This window comes from Crotalus tigris, unplaced genomic scaffold (assembly GCF_016545835.1).
Source record: "Crotalus tigris isolate CLP2741 ecotype Arizona unplaced genomic scaffold, ASM1654583v1 scf7180000024472.5447098, whole genome shotgun sequence".
Taxonomy (NCBI): domain Eukaryota; kingdom Metazoa; phylum Chordata; class Lepidosauria; order Squamata; family Viperidae; genus Crotalus; species Crotalus tigris.
The window spans coordinates 948,050-968,547 of NW_024100643.1; the positions used below are offsets into that span (position 1 = coordinate 948,050).

At 39.8% G+C, this 20,498-nt stretch overlaps 1 protein-coding gene across 7 annotated transcripts in view; it reads right to left on the reverse strand.

The window, feature by feature from the left end:
- The window catches only part of ARHGAP23 (Rho GTPase activating protein 23), a 236,373-nt gene that overhangs the window by 52,699 nt on the left and 163,176 nt on the right, over window positions 1-20,498 (reverse strand). For all 7 annotated transcript variants that reach the window (XM_039333128.1, XM_039333127.1, XM_039333126.1 and 4 more), the window contains exons 6-8: window positions 12,711-12,765; window positions 3,265-4,843; window positions 1,254-1,409 (exon numbers count right to left, since the gene is read on the reverse strand). In XM_039333128.1, the coding sequence (XP_039189062.1) occupies window positions 1,254-1,409; window positions 3,265-4,843; window positions 12,711-12,765 (1,790 nt within the window). The remainder of the gene's footprint in view (window positions 1-1,253; window positions 1,410-3,264; window positions 4,844-12,710; window positions 12,766-20,498) is intronic.

Below are 20,498 nucleotides of genomic sequence, written 5' to 3' on the forward strand. Positions count from 1 at the left end.
GAGGCAAGCTGTTCCACTGATTAATTGTTCTCACTGTCAGGAAGTTTCTCCTTAGTTCTAGGTTGCTTCTCTCCTTGATTAGTTTCCACCCGTTGCTTCTTGTCCTGCCTTCAGGTGCTTTGGAAAATAGCTTGATTCCCTCTTCTTTATGGGGATTCAAGAACCAAATTTAACTTGAAGAGCCTATGTATCTTTATAGCCCTAAGAATACACTTTGGAAATATAAAAAAAGTTAATGTGACCTACTATCAGAATGATCTACCTTTTATATCTTCATAAGTGTGTATGTGCATATGTGCATGCATGCACATACGAACAGCCACACACATTCATCACTGAATAATTCAGGCTTGTGGAATAATTCAGGCTTTTAATTTCATTCTACAGCTCCTTGTAATGCTCTCATAGCACAGAATTTAAGAATGACTACCTTAGATATAGTCATAGTTTAATAATAACTGATTTATAAGTCTAAAGCTTAAGGCTGATGGTTTTCTAAATTTCCTTCTTCATCTACTGCCTCTTTATGATTCAGTTTCAGTGGAATGTGTTGTAAACATGCTATCATTTTTTTCCTTTTTACATAAGTCACTTCAAGGAGAAATTCTTATGCAAATTCTTCTAGAACAATATAGAATAAATCTGTATTTTTCTAATTTGAATAAAATTGCAACTCTCCTAATTATAAGTAAAATTTATCATAATGGCCCAGAACAGGATAGGAAAAGAACAACAATATCTTTTTCCCCACACAAACAATAAGGGTACTGGTTGTAGCAAGCTACTTACTGATTCCTTGCCTTAGCATTCATTAACAAAAGATATTTTCAAAAAAAATGTGCATACTCTGAGACTGAGTTCCCAGTTTCTCAGATGTTGCTTTTAATTTATACAACAACCTGATAACTTCTAGTAATGAAAAATTGCATATAAGTAAATGAGAGAAAGATGGTGAGAAGGGATTGGATCTCCCTAAGAACTAGCATAATTTTGTTACATAATTTCAAGAGTTTTGCCATTCTTTCGCTTTTTTTTTCATTAATGTTAGCTAAAGTAGGTTGATACTCTGAGCTAAAGGTAGTACTGTCAGACGGAGCTGAAGAAATCTGGATATGTAATAGATAGCTGCAATGCTGTACAAAAAGGCTATCTATTTGCTGTGATCTTATAGTTTTCTGGATCTTTGCAAGCCAGTTTGCGATCCAGATTTGAATAGCTCAAGTTCAAGAAGGCAGTGTTGGCTAAGTACTTACTGCAATCCTGGGAATAATGGCGGTTCATGGCAAAGGTGAAAGTAGGTGAAGAAGGGCTAGCAGAGAGCACTGGGGCAGAATTCATGGCGCTGGAAACCACAGAGGAAGCAGGGATGTGCTTTGCCTTCAGATCAATGCTGGGGCTTGTCGGTTCATCTGAAACAGAACAACCATAAAATGATGGATTATATAAAATGCATTTATAAATATTAAATATATTATATATTTTATATGTGTCCCAAGACAATTACTCTTCACTCAATGTGGCCCAGGCAAGCCAACAGGTAGGACACGCCTGCTTTAGATGGTTTTCTCCTATCCAAATTCTAACAGTCTCCAGAAAATGAAGCAAGATTTCCACAGCAACTCTGGACCTGAGATGTTGATATATAATTGAAAAACATCAATATAGTCATGACACTTCATTCCAAATCTCTGGCTGAAGTCTTATAATCATGTCTATTCACTATGGGTTACTATTTGTACCGTAAAAGATAGGGGAAAAGACTATCTCCTTTGGCTACCACACAAGAATGGTGCCACCCAGTTCCAAGGTGTTCAAAATACAGCATGGACGAGTACAGAATGCTCTCATCAGAGGAAGCCTTTCCCCAAATTCCCATAAAAACATGGAATCATTTCTAAATGGTATAGCCCATGTCTGCAGATGTATAGGAAAGGATGACTAACAGATGAAGCAAAGATGCATGCACTGAAAAAGAGATGGTTGTGGCATGGTAGATTAGAAACCAAGGTAGAGAAGAAAATAATATATAGCTTATCCAAATTGTAGCTTCCTCATTGTATCAAGCCAAGTGACCCCTGTATCAGTTTCACTATCACCCTTTTAATAAAGTAAGATTCCCTTCTCTTACTCTCTGTATAGAGGGAGAATGAATAATCTTTCATTGGATATAAACTGTACATATACAGTATTTATTTGGGGGGGGGGAGCTAATGTGCTGATTGATTGTTTGGAAAAATGGATGCAAGCTCTCCAATTTCAGTTCACCATTTCAAAATTGCCTCCGTGAATCACTTATAGACATGTGCCTAAAATGTAAATAAGATAGGGAAAACATGCAAGAATGGCTATTTGAATTCTTTTCCAGCAATGCACATAGGACATGTCAATACTTTTTTCTCATGTTATATGTTGTGCTTTTGTAAGTTTCTTCTTTTCTCTTGTGCTGCATTTGGAAAGTGCAAGCAGGCTGCATATGCACAGCTCTTAATCACATGATCAGGAGACTTAAAATGGAGGAACTGGACACATTCTAAACTGCTGAATCTAGGTATCTATGGAGATTCTCAGTCATCCAGGTCATAGTTATCCCAAAGATGCTTTTTCATGAGGCAACTGGACTTTCTTGTTTTTCTTTGAAGACATTTTGCTTCTCATCCAAGAAGCTTCTTCAGCTCTAACCAGATGGTGGGGAATGGCAAGATTTATACTCCTTGCAGACAGCTAGTCATTTGCATTCTTTTAGCAAGTTGTTAGTGCTACCTGGAGGCTTATCTGTTTTCAGGGTCACCTGAGTAGTGCAAATGTGTGTGGAGCCTTCCTGGAACCGTTGAAAGGACTGGGTGTAGACTGGAAATAGATGATATCATATCTCTCCCCCTCTGTTGAGAAAGGGCTGTTCAATTTTGACACAGATTGCCTCTTTGACCCCTCTTTCAAACCAGCGGTCTTCTCTGTCCAAAATGTGGACTTTGCTGTCTTCAAAAGAGTGGTCTTATCTTTTAAATGCAGATGGACTGCTGAATCTTGTACATATACATTGACTATGAAAAATGTCAAGTAGAAGAGCAAAAACATATTTGACACAAGAAAATGGCATAAATAAAGGGTAGGGACAACTTATATGGGTCCAAAGATAGCTACATAAATAGCTTCTACTTCTGCTTCTTTCCAAATGATCTTGAAATAGCGTACCAGGCATAAACACATTATCAATTTTACACTAGTCAACCCACTCTTTCCACAGAGTATTTTTTGTAAACTTACCAATAAATGGGATGAATGCAAGTGAATCCTCTGGTGTAGCCAAAGGGGCCACACCCCTCTTGTTTTCTTTATTGGCTGCCAGCGCCGGTGGATCACAAATGTCTGTTTCCTTTAAATCACTGGGGAAGACAAAATTCATCTGTCTTGCAGGAGGAGGCATTTTACGTCCAGTTGGGGGCTTTTGTCGAAGAACCACCTCATCTTTTCTCTCCTCAGCATCAGACTGTAATGGTTCTATAGCTTGAGATGAAGAAATCTGCTCAAAAGATTTCATATCATTCTCCTGTTTAGCTGATCTTTGGTCCATTAGGATCTCTGGGTTGCTGGCCACAAAAGGGTCTGGACAAGTAGAAGGAGCACTTGAAAGCAGAGCAGTAGGTAAAGCTTTCTCAACATAGGATGGTGTTGAGTGACTCAATTGCCTTTGAGAAATATTAAATGTTGGAAGGTCACCAAAAGTAGCATCACGGAAAGAAAGAGCATGGAGCAAGCCAGTCCGACGCTGGAATGAAGGGCTGTAGCTTCGGTAGCCAATATAACCAGAGTCATCAATGCTCTGGAGGTTGGGCTGAGAAGGATGTTTTTGCACATGTATAGAGGGAGGATCTCTGGAAGAGGCAGAAGGAATACAAGTACTTGGATGATTAGGCTGGGCTCGGTTAATTTGCCCATGCTGGTAAAACCTGTCTGATGGCAATATGCACCTCCCATAACTAGGAGAAACCAAGTCAGCCTGTTCAAGAGCTTCCATGGATTGCCCATATTTCATGAGATAGTTATCTGATCTTGCACGGTAGCTCCAGTTATCATGAGCTGAAGACTGGATTAAAGTTTCTTGGGAAGCACTATGAGACCATCCTCGGGAGGATGGAACATCTCCCAGATGGTCTTGTGATACACTTCGGTAACGAGGTGGCATAGCACTGCACCGCTCCTCTGAAGAGCTTCGCCGTGGTACTTGACTTGAGATCCAATTGGACAAGGCCTGCTGGCATTCTAGATGGCTAATAGATTTGGGTCCAGCTCGAATGCATTCCCGTGAGGGCCTGCCCTCACGATGTGCATCCTTCAATCCACCATGTGAGTGATGATCAGGAAGATGTTTGGGGGGTCCATAACAGCTATGGTTGGGCATAGAGTAAGTCGGAGGAATGTAAGGTGAGGGGGAGATTACAGAACCTGGACAACTGCTATTGGGGTACTGGGAGAAAGAACCAGAAGCTGGGATATGCCTGGGAATAGGTGCTCGTTGAGTCATTCCATACTGTACTTCCTCTGTACAGTGGGCAGGACTGGAATGGTTGCTAGCAAAATTTTGTTTGGATTCAGTCCAGGCACTTAGATGAGTTTTGTGAACTGCAGTATTATTCAAAGGAGAAGATGGGCCTGAGGACCCTGAATGGTAGGACTGCCTATTATCCACCTGTTGCCCCTGGTAAATTTCAGCTGTTGAAACATCCCGTCTTGACTGAAATGGATAATTTTTACGAGGATAGCATATAGGTGGTGGCTCAGGAATGCTCTGTGCCCCTCCAGAGTATGGTTCATTGCCCTTTAAGTATGCATCTTGAGAATATGCCTGGAAAAAGGAACAATGGAAAAATGGGTGAGGACTGGACTAGAAAACTGAGTTATTGATCAAATCTTTATGTATACAGGTGAATCGATTACAAATTATATGAAGAATATATTTTAAAATCATGGAGTACTTAAATTATATTTTATTGTTATTTCTGTGAATTATCAATTTTAAAAATCAGATTTTGAATTGATCATTTAGGCCATCAAGTTCAAACTCTTGTTCAGAGCAGGAACTGTCTAGTCCAGTGGTTCTCAACCTGTGGGTCGGGACCCCATTTGGGGTTGAACGACCATTTCACGGAGGTCGCCAAACAACGCAGACCGCCTTTCCCCCCCTTTCCCCCCCTTCTATTGGCTTTTGAAAGCCAATAGAATAAACTCTCTTGAATAGAGTCTAATTCTATTGGCTTTCAAAAGCCAATAGGAATTGTCCAGACTGTCTCTGCCCTGCTGAGCCCGCCAAAAGTCCCATTCTGCAAACGGTGCTGCAAGTTGTCTTCAGCAAAGGCGAGCTGTATGGAAGTTTCCACCCCTCCCTGCTGAGCAACTACTAAAAATGTAAGCAAAAGAGGGCCAGGGGTGGGAAGTGGGAGGCCGGCGGGCGCAGGGAGGGTTGCTGGCGCATGTGGGGCCCAGCGGGTGCTTTACCTCCCTTGGGCTGGACCAGCTGGTGGCCCAGCCGGTGGTCGGCCTGCGCCATCTCTGCCGCTTGCCAGCTACGCCTCAGCCGGCGCAGGGGGCGGCACCATGCATATGCAGCACTCCCGGGCAGGGAAAGTCCTCGACTTACGATCGGTTGGGTAGTCCTCGACTTACAACCGGTTGGGTAGTCCTCGACTTACAACCGGTTGGGTAGTCCTCGACTTACGACCGGTTGGGATCATGGCATTAAAAAGGTTGAGAACCACTGGTCTAGTCCCAGTTGAAAGGAAAACTACCTCTCTGCATAAATGATTTCACTCTTGAACAGCTCTTACTATAAATACATTTTTGTAATATTCAATGGAATTTGCCTTCCTTAGATTAAATTGTAAGTTAAATGATATCCCTGCAGGAATTTGCATGGTTCCAACCCCAGTGATATTCCAGAGATCTTTAAAAACATGGTTATTCTCACAGAAGTTCAGGTAGGATGGTTTTGGAGCACCATCAGTGATTTGTTACGTTCCTTTTAATTATTTATCTATTTTACATTGTAAGTTACCCAGAATCATTTTAGACCTGGGAGACCTTTAGATATAATCAATCAATCAATCAATCATATTCACCACTCTGAAATAAGTTTTTTGTCCATATAACATTTTAAATATTTGAAGAGTGCTATCACATTCCACCCTCTCAAATAACTTTTTCTCAAGACTAAACATATGAAATTTCTTCATGGGCTTAGTTTCTAGTTTCTTTATCATCTTTGATGAAAGTATTCAATTTTTCAGAATCTCTTTTAAAGTGTGATATCCAGAAGTTGATACAATGCATAAGGCACAGATCTGACAAAAACAAAAACAAGTAGAACACTTAATTTTCCATAATTTGAACATTATTCTTCATTTAATGAAATCTAATATTTGCATTTGTCTGTTTTGCAATTATATTATAGTGGTGGTTGATGCAAAGTTTACAATCAACTATTATTCCATTTTTTCCACAAGTACCATTGACAGGCTAATTATGTCCAATGCTGCATTTTTCAATTTGGTTTCAATTTTTAGTTTATGAACAATTTTATAATTGTAAATTTCATAATTATTTTCAGCTTGTTTTCCAACTTACAAAATCAAAATTGCAATTCTGACTTCTAGTGTATTAGCTTTCCTATCCAATTCTGTATAATTTTTCAGTTTGATAACCATCCCCCACTCCACACCTCTTCACTCAAATCATTAATGAAAATGTAGAAGACCTAGAACTAATTCTTATAGCACTTCATTTGTTGAAGAAATATTATTGTGCTTTCTTTGAATAGGATTTTCAAACTGTCTACACATCCATTTAACATTCCATCCAACCCACAATTAACCAGCTTGTTAATCAGGATGTCATATTTCAGATGTGGTTGTGTATTCTAGCATTACATATTGCAGTTCAGCAATGGAATACTTTAAGGCCAATTCTAGCAGTCAGAAATATTTTCCTTAGCAATCCAGATGCCAAGTCAGCAACAGTAAAGGAGCCAGGAATTGCAGTATAAAGGAAAACTACAACTATAGTTTTTAGAGGACAGGTGTGTTAACTGATCATATTTTATTCAAAATTTGTCCCTCTAGCAAAACTAGCTGCTAATACTAGGGATCTAAGGCAAACCATTTTTGGAAATTAAAAATGGAAGCACTTTAAACTTTTATAATTTGCTGTCTGTGCCTCCTTCTGTACAAAGCATACATCCCACACATGCTGAACTTAATCTTTGAGTATCTTTCTTTGTCTTCCTCTAGACCTTCACATTTGTTTGCATCATTATTCTTCAGCTTCATGATCCTCTTTCCAGTATACCCTATTATCTGCACCTTCCATGAAACCCTCCAGTTTCTAGATAATACGATGCTCCTGCACACTGCTATAGTCACAAATGTTTTCCTTACAACGTACTTATAAATTCACCAGATGTTTACACAGCAGTTCAATCAATTTAGGCAGTAAAGGAATTGTTCTTTTAATTCATATTATTTTAGAACAATGTCAACTTTTCGTTTTTGGCATGCTTGTATGTATGTCAATTTGATCAACAAAACAGAAGCAAAAGTACAATTGTGGGTGCAAAAGCATCCAAGAGGATTTTTGAAAAGGAGTAGCTGGTATTCCACTATCTATACTTCTCTTTACTGGCTTTCTGAGAAGGCAAGAAACATGACTGTAATTATAGAACTAAGGAAGAACCATGAAATTTTTAAAATTTATTATTAAATTGATATGCCACCCATCTCACAGTGTAAGACAACTCAAGATATGTTACTTGCCTGTCAGTTCTCTGGCAAGCAAGGTGACAATAAACCCAAGAAATGGAAAATATTAAAGGGGCTGGCCACCAAGAGCGACTTCCCCAGAACTCTCCAAAACAAGGCCCCAATACTCTGAAAAGTGAACCTCTTAACTTCTATTAGAGATGTTAATGTTTAGTGCTGCATGCTCCACCAAAGTAAACATAGCACTGCAGTCTTGTATTTATTTTTCATCTTATTTAAGCATACCATTCTACAAACCTGTTTTAAAATATTAAAGTCAACTCCCTCTCTCCTTCCTCAACCACCAGATTTCCTATAGTTGGAGTTTAGGAAAGTTGAAATTAACTTTGGAGATTTGCCAGGGAGTTGCTAGTATTTAAAATCCTTACAGAAATGGATGCTATATATATACTTTGGAGCAACTTATTATGACCATTAGGTATCAGGATAAGGCTATGTCTCTCATTAAAGAGAAAGGAAGAAAACTAAGAAACATATAAATCTTTGAACTTTAGAATGAAAAACAGGCTGACTCATTTCACAACTAACATTCTGCAACTTGGGAGTCATAGTAGAAAATCCTACATGTGCAAAGAAAAGTAAATTGCATCATAGTGAAAAATGTCTGGTCAGGTTCGCTGAGAGATGACCTGGAAGAATACCGGTGTGGCTTCTATTCCACCTCACACATGCCTCTTTTTCCTAACCTACCACTGTGAACCATGAAAAGACTTTTGTTAGATAATAATAAAGTCTGAATAGCATGCTGAGGAGCAAAAAATTCTCAAATGCTCTGGCCTAGCCATTCTATCACACGCTGGAAACTTGCCCTTGTTAAATGAAACCACATTTCAGGCCAGGGACTTGTCAAGTTCCAAAAAAGGAGTTATGTTTAAACCAAACTTTGGCTTAAAGAGGCCATAAGAATGAAAAGAGAAAAGAAAAGAGAAAAGAAAAGAAAAAACAAAAGAGAAAATGCTAGTTACTATGCTATTTGGTATTTGTTTATTTCTGCCTGGAAGCAGTTCCTGTAAAGTTAATTAAACACTCAACTCCTCTTGCTTAATTCTGACGCAGGATAACAAGTCCATTAAAATATATGCATACTCTATTTTACATGCTGCTCAGAAGTGGCAAGGCTTCTCCTTAAATCCAAATTCTGCCTTTTTGGATTTAGATCTGGGCAAGATATGGCCCAATATAAATAGCAAAATGTTTGTTCTTATGAGGATGAAATACTTAGAATTTAAAATCGTTACCTTTGTCTTCTCTGTTGTTTTATTTCTAGTCTTGTATTTTTGTGCGCATTCTCGATCTCCCTTCTTCAAAAAGAGAAATGTTCCCTTCCCCTGGAAATCTCTAACGCCCAAGCTAATATTTCTTCTCTTTCTCAATCTTCCTTTTAAATGTTGCTTTCAGGGAAAAAAAAATGACATAAACTAGGACGCCTCAATGTGGGAGGGGTGAAGAGAGCCAAGAATGTCTTTTCATGCATCCTGTCAAGAGTAACTCTGTAACCCCAGGCTCTCTCATTGGCTGGCTAAGCCGGCTTCCGCACCACAGGAATGCCGACACACCCCTGTGAGGCACCAGGACAGGGGGAAACCCATACAAAGGTTCCTTTGCTGTGAGATGTATAAAAGCAAAAGCAACTTGGGGTAACAGCGCCTTGCACAGACCTAGAGTTACTGCATCTCTGGCTGTAAACCCTTCTGCCAATGTTTAATTGTAGGCAGAGTAATACTCGATACAATTCCAAAATGCCCTTTTTGAATTTTTGAATTGAAGAGAAAAAAGAATAAAATAACAAGGAGGTGAAAAATAAAGCCAAAGAAATAGCAAAAAAGGGAAAAAATATTATCAAAAGTTCCTGCTGTTTTTTGCAATTAATACAACATACATCTTCAAGGCTCTGAAACACGAATGGGGAATCTGTCAGCCTTCCAATATTGCTCAGCTCTAACTCCTAGGAGCCATGGTCAATTGGTCCAATTTGAAAAGATGTTAATACTTCTATGGCAGCAACATCTGAAGCCAGTCAGCTTCACCAAGTTAAATGATACAAACAAACATAAGGCTCTACTTTAACCCCCTGACTTTAATACCACCTCATTTAGAATTGTAGTCATGGAGAACCCAAAGCTTTTACATCCTTCTAAGGCCCCAATAAAAATGGGTTTTGTTGTTTGCTCAGTTAAAAAAAAAAAAATCATGGACATGGTACAGTGTTTTCTTTGTTTGCTCTTATGCTCCGTGTATCTGATCTTAGCTACCTGAGATATTCATTCAATTTGTAAATCCCTTAGTTGTCTTCATATTATTTATAACCTTGAAAGAATGAGTCTTTTGGCATTCTCAGTTTGTTGAAGAGGAAATGCTTTTGGGGCTCACAAGGAAACATGAGCAAGATAGTTGTCACTGAATCTTAGTGTATAACATGAAAATAATAGTTCCCTCTGCAAAAAGAAAATCATGTTGTAAGAACAAAATCGATCCTGATGAAGATGTTGTGAAGATGGAAGATGTCTATGGAATAGAGTATAGCATAATTTCGAGAATGAAATGCCTAGAAATTTTAATTCTTATTTTGGAAAAATAAAGCAAATTTCTAATCCTTTATCTATGAAGATAAGCTTCAAAGCCCAGAGAAAAGATTCTATTTTCTCACTACTTGCAGTCAAAAATATTATCTCCAATAAACCTTAGCTGAAATTAAAACTATAGGCAATGTTACAAAATGCAAACATGCATACAGTGAGGGGGAAAAATATTTGATCCCCTTCTGATTTTGTATGTTTGCTCACTGACAAAGAAATGATCGATTTATAATTATAATGGTAGGTTTATTTTAACAGAGACAGAATGACAACAAAAAAAATCCAGAAAAACACATTTCAAAAAAGTTATAAATTGACTTGCATTTTAATGAGAGAAATAAGTATTTGATCCCTTCGCAAAACAGGACTTAGTATTTGGTGGCAAAACCCTTGTTGGCAATCACAGAGGTCAGACATTTCTTGTAGTTGGCTACCAGGTTTGCACACATCTCAGAAGGGACTTTGTCCCACTCCTGTTTGCAGATCCTCTCCAAGACAAGAAGGTTTTATGAGGCTGACATTTGGCAGCTTGAATCTTCAGCTGCTTCCACAGATTTTCTATGGGATTAAGGTCTGGAGACTGGCTAGGCCACTTTGCTGGAATACTCATCCACAACCCATTTTCAATGCTCTGGCTGAGGAAAGGATTTGACGGTACATGGCTCTGTCTATTGGTGAACTTGTCCTATCCCTTTAGCAGAAAAAATGCCCCCAAAGCATAATGTTTCCACCTCCATGTCTGATGGTAGGGATGGTGTTCTTGGAGTCCTAGGCAGCATTCCTCCTCCTCCAAACACGGTGAGTTGAGTTGATGCCAAAGAGCTCAATTTTGGTCTCAAGAGACCACAATACTTTCACCCAGTTCTTCTCTGAATCATTCAGATATTCATTGGCAAACTTCAGACAGGCCTGTATATGTGCTTTCTTGAGCAGGGGGACCTTGCGGGCACTGCAGGATTTCAGTCCATCATGGTGTAGTGTGTTACCAATTGTTTTCTTGGTGACTATAGTTCCAGCTACCTTGAGATCATTGACAAGATCCCCCCTGTAGTTCAGGGCTGATTCCTCACTGTTCTCATGATCACTGAAACTCCATGAGGTGAGATCTTGCATGGAGTCTCAGACCGAGGGAGATTGACAGCTATTTTATGTTTCTTTCATTTGCAAATAATTACACCAACTGTTGTCACCTTCTCACCAAGCTGCTTGGTGATAGTCTTGTAGCATTCCAGCCTTGTGCAGGTCTACAGTCTTGTCCCTGACATCCTTGAACAGCTCTTTCGTCTTAGCCATGGTGGCGAGCTTGGAAGCTGATTGATTGATTGCTTCCATGGACAGGTGTCTTTTATACAGGTAACAAACTGAGATTAGGAGCACTCCCTTTAAGAGAATGTTCTAATCTCAGCTTGTTACCTGTATAAAAGAACCTGGCAGCCAGAAATCTTGCTGATTGATAGGGGATCAAATACTTATTTCACTCATTAAAATGCAAATCAATTTATAACTTTTTTGAAATGCGTTTTTCTGGATTTTTTTGTTATTATTCTGTCTCTCATTGGTAAAATAACCTACCATTACAATTGGAACCTACCATTACCATTACAGACTGATCATTTCTTTGTCAGTGGGCAAAAGTACAAAATCAGCACAGGATCAAATAATTTTTTCCCTCACCATATATATGAAGACACAAACATCTTCTGGTGAGAATGGAAGACCAGCTTCATTTTAAAAGTCACAGGAGGAAAACCTTGAACATTGGGAAGGCATATAACTACAAGGGAGATTGTTCACAAATATCTTGCTAAATGATGTATTCTTATTCAGCACTCTTCCCTAAAACATTAATTATAATATTGGAGTGGAACTTGCCTATATTATTTATACTATACTGTACAAATAATACTCTACTTGTACTATATTCTGGCTGTTGCAATCTAATTTTTGACCCAACTATGTGTCGTACATAGAAACCAGATTTTTTTTAACCGGTTTCAGAAATAAGAAATTCAGAATACAGAATTAGTAGAGAATGATAAACAAAGCTGTTTAAGCCCTCCTTCTTTATTCTGAACATTCACAATAGAAGGCTTTCATGTACCATTCTTTGTCCCCAAATGCCTCATCCCTGAAGGTTCTCTTCCATTCAAATCAATAGACACCTATGTGTTTTTGTGTATTTGTGTATGTTTGTATGAGTATATACATATGTATGTATAGGTATAGTTAAACCCTCAAAAAATACTTGGTGAAAATATCATCAAGCCCAACCTGCTCTCCAGTCAACACTCAGGAGAATATCTCTTGGCCCTAGCAAACAACTCACCAGTTGCAGAATATCCTCATCTTTTGGCATAATGGTGAGTTCCAAAGCATCTTCACTGCAGAAGAGAGAAGGCATTTTTAGAAAGATTAATGATGAATAGGAATTTTGTATCACACTGCACTGTAATAAAGTTTAAGCAGGCTATACTCAAAGGCAGACATTAGATCTTACAACTAGATTCCAAATTGGCAAGGTTGCCACAACACATTTATGTTCTGTTTGATGGGCTCCCACTAGCATTCCTAACTTGGTGACCTCCGCATATGTGGTATTATGCTCTCCCCTTTATCCTTAGCATATTATCATTTTGGCCATACTGATGGAGAAGAATCGAAGAATCTAATACATCCAGCAGATCCCAGTTTAGAAAGATTGGATAACCTTTAAAAGTCCCCATGCAAAAACACACAAGATTGCTAAATTCAGAGTCTAGAATTATCTAAGAGCACTATTGTTCTCCACATACACTGACTCTTGAATACACAATTACATTTCTTTTCCCCAAACCAATAGCAGTATACTATGGTTACGAAACATGATATGCTGTAATACACAACTGAGTTCTCAGGACTATTATGATAAGAAAAAAAACTATGTAGTAATTTTATTTATCTTACCTTTATGATTCTCAATAAAGTGATCCCTCATTGGCTTAACATGAGACACAAGCTATATATTATCAAAAGATATTAAAGAAAAAAATCTACAAGAATGGGGAAACTATGGTAACCAGCAGATGATGAACTACCACTCCTACCATCCTTCACAATAGGCTAACTGCTTAGAGCTGCAGTTGAGCTACATCCAGAGAAATATAGATTCCTCACCTCTGCTCTAAAATAAATTCCATTTAATGAAAACAGATTTTGAATGAAGGAGAAAGGATAGAGAGAAGGAAATGCTTATTTTTTTCTGTGTATAATATTTTTCCATAAAACCCACAGACCTGATACTAATATTGCTCTTCCATTATTTGGGTTTCAGATACTTTTAATTAAAGGGGTCAGCAATCTTTCCAGAAAATGAATACCTTCAGTCAATTTTGCTAAGCACCTTTTTAATGTAAATTATACGGCAAAAATCGCATGAGATCCTACATAAGAACATAGGGCTCTCTCTAAAGATAGCTTTTTCATAAGATCTCACTTTCCTCCATCTTTTTGGCAAACTAATTGCATTGCAACATTTTTTGTGTGTGGCCTATCTGAACCCAATCTTAATTATTAATACAAATGAGAAACTTTTTTTCTCAAAAAGAACAAAAGACTAATTAAAACATCAGAAGTTAAATGTACCAGGAGAATCCCAATGCGATATGATACTTTATTGATTAGTCAATTGACCATATCAAACATGAGCATCAACCACAGTAAGATATAATAAAATGAAAAAAGATTACAGTGAAGTAATTTAAAATAGCTACAGTGAGATAAAATAGAATAAAATCTAATAGCTAAAATAAAGTGAAGATAAAAGATAAGATAGTATAAGGCAATATAGAAGAGAACTTTAATAATTGACTATATAAAATATATAAAACTGATATAAAAATGCAAATATGTAAAAAGAAAAGAAAACTTTATAACAGATAATCATCCCTAGAATTAAACCCAATCTGATCAAGATATTCTGTCCTCTTTGAGATGGCCTTTGAAATAAAGATTACTGATAATGTGCAGGTTAGTTCCCTAAAATAAACAAGACTGCTTTCTCCCAGGTACCTCCCAATATTTTTTAGTTTTTAAATTAAGGGTCTAAATAAGCAGCCCTTTCTTAAGTGTACAATTTAGTGTCAACAAAAATGTGTCCAGTGTCTTCAATTGGTGGTGCTTCAGAAATGCACAATCTTTCTTCAATTGAGACTCCATGAAAACTCCAGTCAAGTCGAACTCTAGAAAAAGGACTTCTGGGATGTTGAGGCATGTAATTGGTGTTGAGCCAGCCACTTAAAAAACTTGACACATTTCAGTACTGCAATACATCTTGAGCAGCCACATTAATAACTCTTGAAAGCTTCCTTGCCTTTAGATCTGATTGGACTGGGAACTGGATGGAGAAACCATATTCAGAGATGACATTTGAAAGTTGGGTGGCCCAACTTTCAAATGTTGCTTGTTATGTAATTGTTGCTTGTTACGTAATTGTTCTTCAAAGCACAACCTGAACAGTCTATCTGGGTCCATGAATAAGATCTTCAGCCAGTAATTAAATACCTTAATTACTAAATGGCTTTGTATGGAGGTATGCCCAATTCTGCCTTTCTGCTGGGGCTGATATAGACCTATAGACCAAAATACTTTTCAGAAAAGTAAATTGTATCTGTTGCAGTAAGAAGGCATTTATATATCCCCACAGTTCTGCACCATATGAGTGACATCAATAACATGTCATCTGCATAAAGCTGAATGTTTACATGTTTATTTTTAACTTTAGGCATATATCAGTAGAATGAAGGAATTTTAGGATGTCATTAATATTCAGGTTAAAAAGAATGGGAGCAAGTATACACTCTTGTCTGACTCTTTGTTGGTGCTAATTTTTCCTGTAGGAAACCATGCGTTCTTATGGGCATCCTTAGGCATGAGAAACAAGATCACAATCATAGAGGCCTTATATTAGATTTAACAGATAAGCAAACAAGGTGAAGAGGCACCTACGGTCTTTTCTTTTCTGCGCCCTTCCATCCCAGTTCTTCCTTGATTAATAAGGCCAGATCCTTTATTGCATGGTCTTTCTCTTTTACTTTCTGTGCTGGGGTGACCCAGGAGTTAGCCAAATATCGAGTTTTATTCATCCCCAGCTGTTAAACAGATCTTTTATACTGCAATCAGACCAAAATTGTACAGAAATTCAGGTAGATCACATAGCTTGTTTTTCCATTCTTCTACATTCCATGTTAATATAGAAGCACCAGCTATGATTTCACATTGTTGTGTATATAACAATACCAAATCCAGCCTATGCATCAGGCTGACTGATGAACCATAATAATAATTTTAATAGAGAAATATTTATTTTAATATGTTTACTCAGAGGCAAAATGCAAGATTATTTAGCCAATTTCACATTATAGGCGTGTGAAATTTTTATGACTTTCAATGGTGGTCTTAAGTTGCTTCATAACATAGGAATCAGTATTGATTAAGAAAATAATTAAGTGTATGTGGAGCAAGTATATTTACAAAGTGTTTTCAAAGCCTGATCTGTCCACCCCTCAAAGGGGGCTGTACTGCCTTTTAGAAAGTGTCTCCAGGTGAGGAAAGTTCACTGCACATAAGCTTCCTTTTCCCAGACTGCCCATCTGCACTCCAATGTTTTCTAGAGGTGTAAGCATATTGCTACAAAGTCCCTTAGTTGCTTTTCTGGAGAAGACAGCCCCAACTGCCACATCGCTAGCATCAGCTTGCATTTGGTTCTGGGTATTTTAGCATAGGCTAAGCTGCAAATAGGCGTTCAAGTTTTTCCAAAGCCACTTGGCACTCCATTGTCCATTTGAGGGACTGGCTCAGCTTAGGTTTTTCCCACTCCCTTAGTCTTTAGGGGGTTAGTAATAAGGAACACTATTTGGGTGAATGAGGGAATGAATTGCCAATAGAAGCGAGCAAATCCCAGGAAGCTTTGAAGCTGTTCTATTCTATTACTGCTCGCACCTTTTCAGGATCCATCTCCACCCCTTTGTGGGCAATGTGGTATCCCAAATAGCTGATCTTATCCTTGTGGAATTCGCATTTGGAGAGTTTTGCATATAATTGACATAGATGTTTTTTCAGTACTGCTCTGACCAGCTTCACATGTTCCTTCATAGTTTCAGTGTAAATCAAAATATCAGCTAAATAAATTAGTACAAATGTTCATGCAGAACTTCATTAATTAATTACATGAAGACTGCAGGTGTCCCTTGTAGCCCAAAAGGCAACACTCAGAATTGGAAGTACTCTAAGGGGCAACTGAAGGCTATTTTCCACCCATTTCCTTCTTTCATGCATACTCAGTAATGTGCTTCCCTGAGGTCTAATTTTGTGAAGATCTTCCTTTTGGCTAGATGGGAGAGCATGTTTTTCATCAATGGAAAAGGGGAGATGTTTTCAACGCAAATGGAGTTTAGCCGTAGTAATCCACACATAGGCGAAGGGGCCTGTCTTTTTTCTTGTGAAATAGTATATATGGTGCCATGTAGGATTTTGCTGGTTGAATGAAACCCTGTGCTATGTTCTTATCTATAAAGGATAGGAGTTTGTCTAATACCCTTGGGTCACAGAATATAATTTTGGCTTGGGTAATTTTGCTCCTAGCAATATCTCTATGGAACAGTCTGTGGGGCAGTGGGGGTGGGGATGGGGGTAATATATCTGAATCCCGCTCATTGAATATTTCTCAAAAGTCCCGGTACACTTTGGGGATCAAAGGGGCTGCCTTTTCCTGTTCATGCGCCTTTTTAAAGAAAAGCAGCTTTTAATTCCTTTAACATATCTCTGCTCCTCCTTGTAAGTGCAGTTTAAAGATTCTAGTTAATCTTGAGCATGTTGAAGTTGCCCAGATTACAGCTTCTCCCTTGATTGTCATCTGGATTATCTCCTTAACCAGAATGCCGTCAGAATCCTCTGAATGTCCTGGAGGTCGGTATATGATTTTTTTTTCTTAACAGCAACCTTAATACTATTAACAACACAGTATCTATAAAAAAAGGCATACTAACACACTGATCTCTGGGACAGAAAATTTTATTAAGCACTAAGCTTTTGTTAGCTTCCTGCTAACATTGTCAAAATGTAAGCTAACATTAGGAAGGCTTTGTTTTTATAGCCCTTTAAGTGTCTGTTATTTGGCCATTGAGCACGTAATAGGTCTGTCCGTCCGCTGCTCACGTGTGCATGAGCGTGTCGATCTCAATCCGGTTGCATTGGCTGGAATACGCCATGCTCTCGCCGCCCCATCTCCCACTGCTTGTCTCACTGGCAGACTGTACCTGTCATGCAGTGTTGGGCTATCCGATACCACTGTACAGTCACTCTTCCCCCCATCATAATCTCCCAGCTGACTGAAGTAGGCGTGTGACATGCTGACAGCATGCCGGACTAAGATGGGGGGGAGAGATATCATGCAGTGGTATCGGATAGCCCAACTCTGTATGACAGGTGCAATCTGCTGGCGAGGTAAACGGCAGGAGGCGGGGCAGCAAGAGTGGGGCAGATGCCGGCCAATGCAACTGGATTGAGATCAGCCGAATTGAGATCAATATGCTCACTTACACGTGAGCGGCGGACAGATAGCCCACATGCAGGAGGAAAGCAAACAGACCAGTTGTCTCCAATGGTACTTTGGGTGAAGTAGTGTCCAGTTGGTGCAGCTCATTAGGAGGGGCCAGGCTGCCTGCTTGCGAGCAGCCACACTGATCTCCGTTGTGCTTCCCTCCATTCAATCCTGTGCACCCTGCAATATGGGAAGGTAGCAATTTTTCCTCATCCCCACTAATCAACTACAGATGCACCTCTTTTCCACCCATTGCTTCTGCCTGGTCATCCAAGTCTCCTGGCTGCAGCCATGTCTCTCCTCTCTACTCTTTAGCTAAGTCCGTGGTGGTGAACCTATGGCAAGCATGCTACAGGTGGCACGCAGAGCCCTCTCTGTGGGCACGGGTGCCATCGCCCCAGTCCTAGGCCTTCAGCTGGGTTTTATAAAACCTTTTCGCTTTAGGCCTCTGCCACTGTGTGCAAAAAAAAAAAAAGTTCAATCAATAAATCAATTTCAACTTCTCGCAGGAAAAAAAAAAGATCTCGCAAAGTTGGAATTGATTGATTGAACTTTTTAGTCCCACCCAGTCTGCCGTTATCACCGAAGCCATGCCGACCCAATTGGCCACACCCACCCAATGGGCTGCGCCCACCCGGCACCCAACGATACATAAGTGGGTTTTGGGTTGCAGTTTGGGCACTCGGACTCTAAAAAGTTTGCCATCATTGAGCTAGGTGCTTGTCTGGTCACTCATCTAACAGCCCTTTCAAGATTTCTGATTCAGAGTCACCCGTGTCTTCACAACATTCCTCTCTGCCCTGTTCCAAGGTCCTGAAGCCGTCTCTTCCTTGTTGTCCAAGCCGTCATTGGGGGAAACCATTACAATGGCATTCATTGTGCTCATAATCACTGAGACAACTATGGACAGTTTATGCCATAATCTTTCAACTTCAGTTTTCAGATCTTGATACTTTGTGATCTTCCCCAATTCTTTGTCTTCTACTCCACTATTCACTGATATGGGCACATCAATTATCCACACTTACTTTTTTTCAAGCAGAGTTAAATTTGGGGCATTATATGCCAGGATGTCATCACTTTGTATATGTGATATATATGTCACATTGTGAAGCCTCCACAATGAGTAACATCACAGAATTCCTATGACCCTTATATATCACAATAATTAGGATCTTGCATGGCTAATACCTCTTGGCTATGCTAATTGAGATACCTCTGACCCTGGCTAATAAATAAATACACCTGGATATACACAGTCACTACATTCATATAGAGCAGCGGTTCTCAACCTATGGGTCACGACCCCATTTGGGGTCGAACGACCATTTCATGAGGGTCGCCAAACAAGGCTGCCCGTCATTTTTTCCCCTTTTCTTTAGTTGTGCTACTCCCTCTTATTCTATTGGCTTTTGAAAGCCAATAGAATAGACTCTATTCAAGAGACTCTATTCTATTGGTGTTCAAAAGCCAATAGAAATTATTGGCTTTCGAAAGCCAATAGAATAGATTCTCTTGAATAAAATCTAATTCTATTGGCTTTCAAAAGCCAATAGGAATTGTCCAGACTGTCTCTGCCCTGCTGAGCCTGCCAAAATCCCCAGTCTGTAAACGGTGCTGCAAGGCGAACTTTCTGGAAAGCTCCCCTCCCTGCTAAGCAACTACTAAAAGTAAGTAAAAGAGGGCCAGGAGTAGGAGGTGGGAGGCTGGTGGGCGCAGGGAGGGTTGCTGGTGGGCATGGAGCCTTACCTCCCTTGGGCTGGGCCAGCTGGTGGCCCAGCCGGTGGTCAGCCTGCGCCCTTGCTCCCATTGCCATGGCCACCCAGGAGCGCCTGGGCCTGCCTGCCACCGCACCGAACGTGTGGTGGCCAAGGTAAGGCTAGCGGGGCAGCAGTGGGCGCAGGAAGGGTTGCTGGCGCACTTGGGGCCCGGCGGGTGGCTTACCTCCCTTGGGCTGGGCCAGCTGGTGGCCCAGCTGGTGGTCGGCCTGTGCCCTCGCTGCTGCATGCCATGGCCGCCTCGGCCAGTGCAGGAGGCAGCACCATGCATGCGCGGCAGTCCCGGGCCGAGGCGGTTGCTGGCGATGGCCCACATGCAGCCGCAGGAGAGGAGGCAGAGCGTGTGCACTTCCTCCTGTCCCGCCCACAGGGAAATACAGGTAGTCCTCGACTTACGACCACATGGTTGGGGTCACGGCATTGGGAAGGTTGAGAACCACTGATATAGAGTGAAGTTATAGAAATCTGAAATATTTTCCAACTTACCGTCCCAAAGTACTTTGTCATACTGCTGCTTTTTTTAAGAATATACATTTGCTCAGATGCAGACTTCTGGTCAGATGCTTTCTGGATAAGCAACCAAGAAGGAACACATTTCTTTGAAGTTTTTCAGGCCATCAAACTAAATTATTTTAAAAAGCACTGCACTGTGATTTCCATTCATGTACCTGGCACAGCCACTTTATTGGAAGGGATCTACCCTTGTTCTTCCTCATCCTCTGCTCACCCTGTCCCAGAACAGATTGGCTGGGCCTGAAAA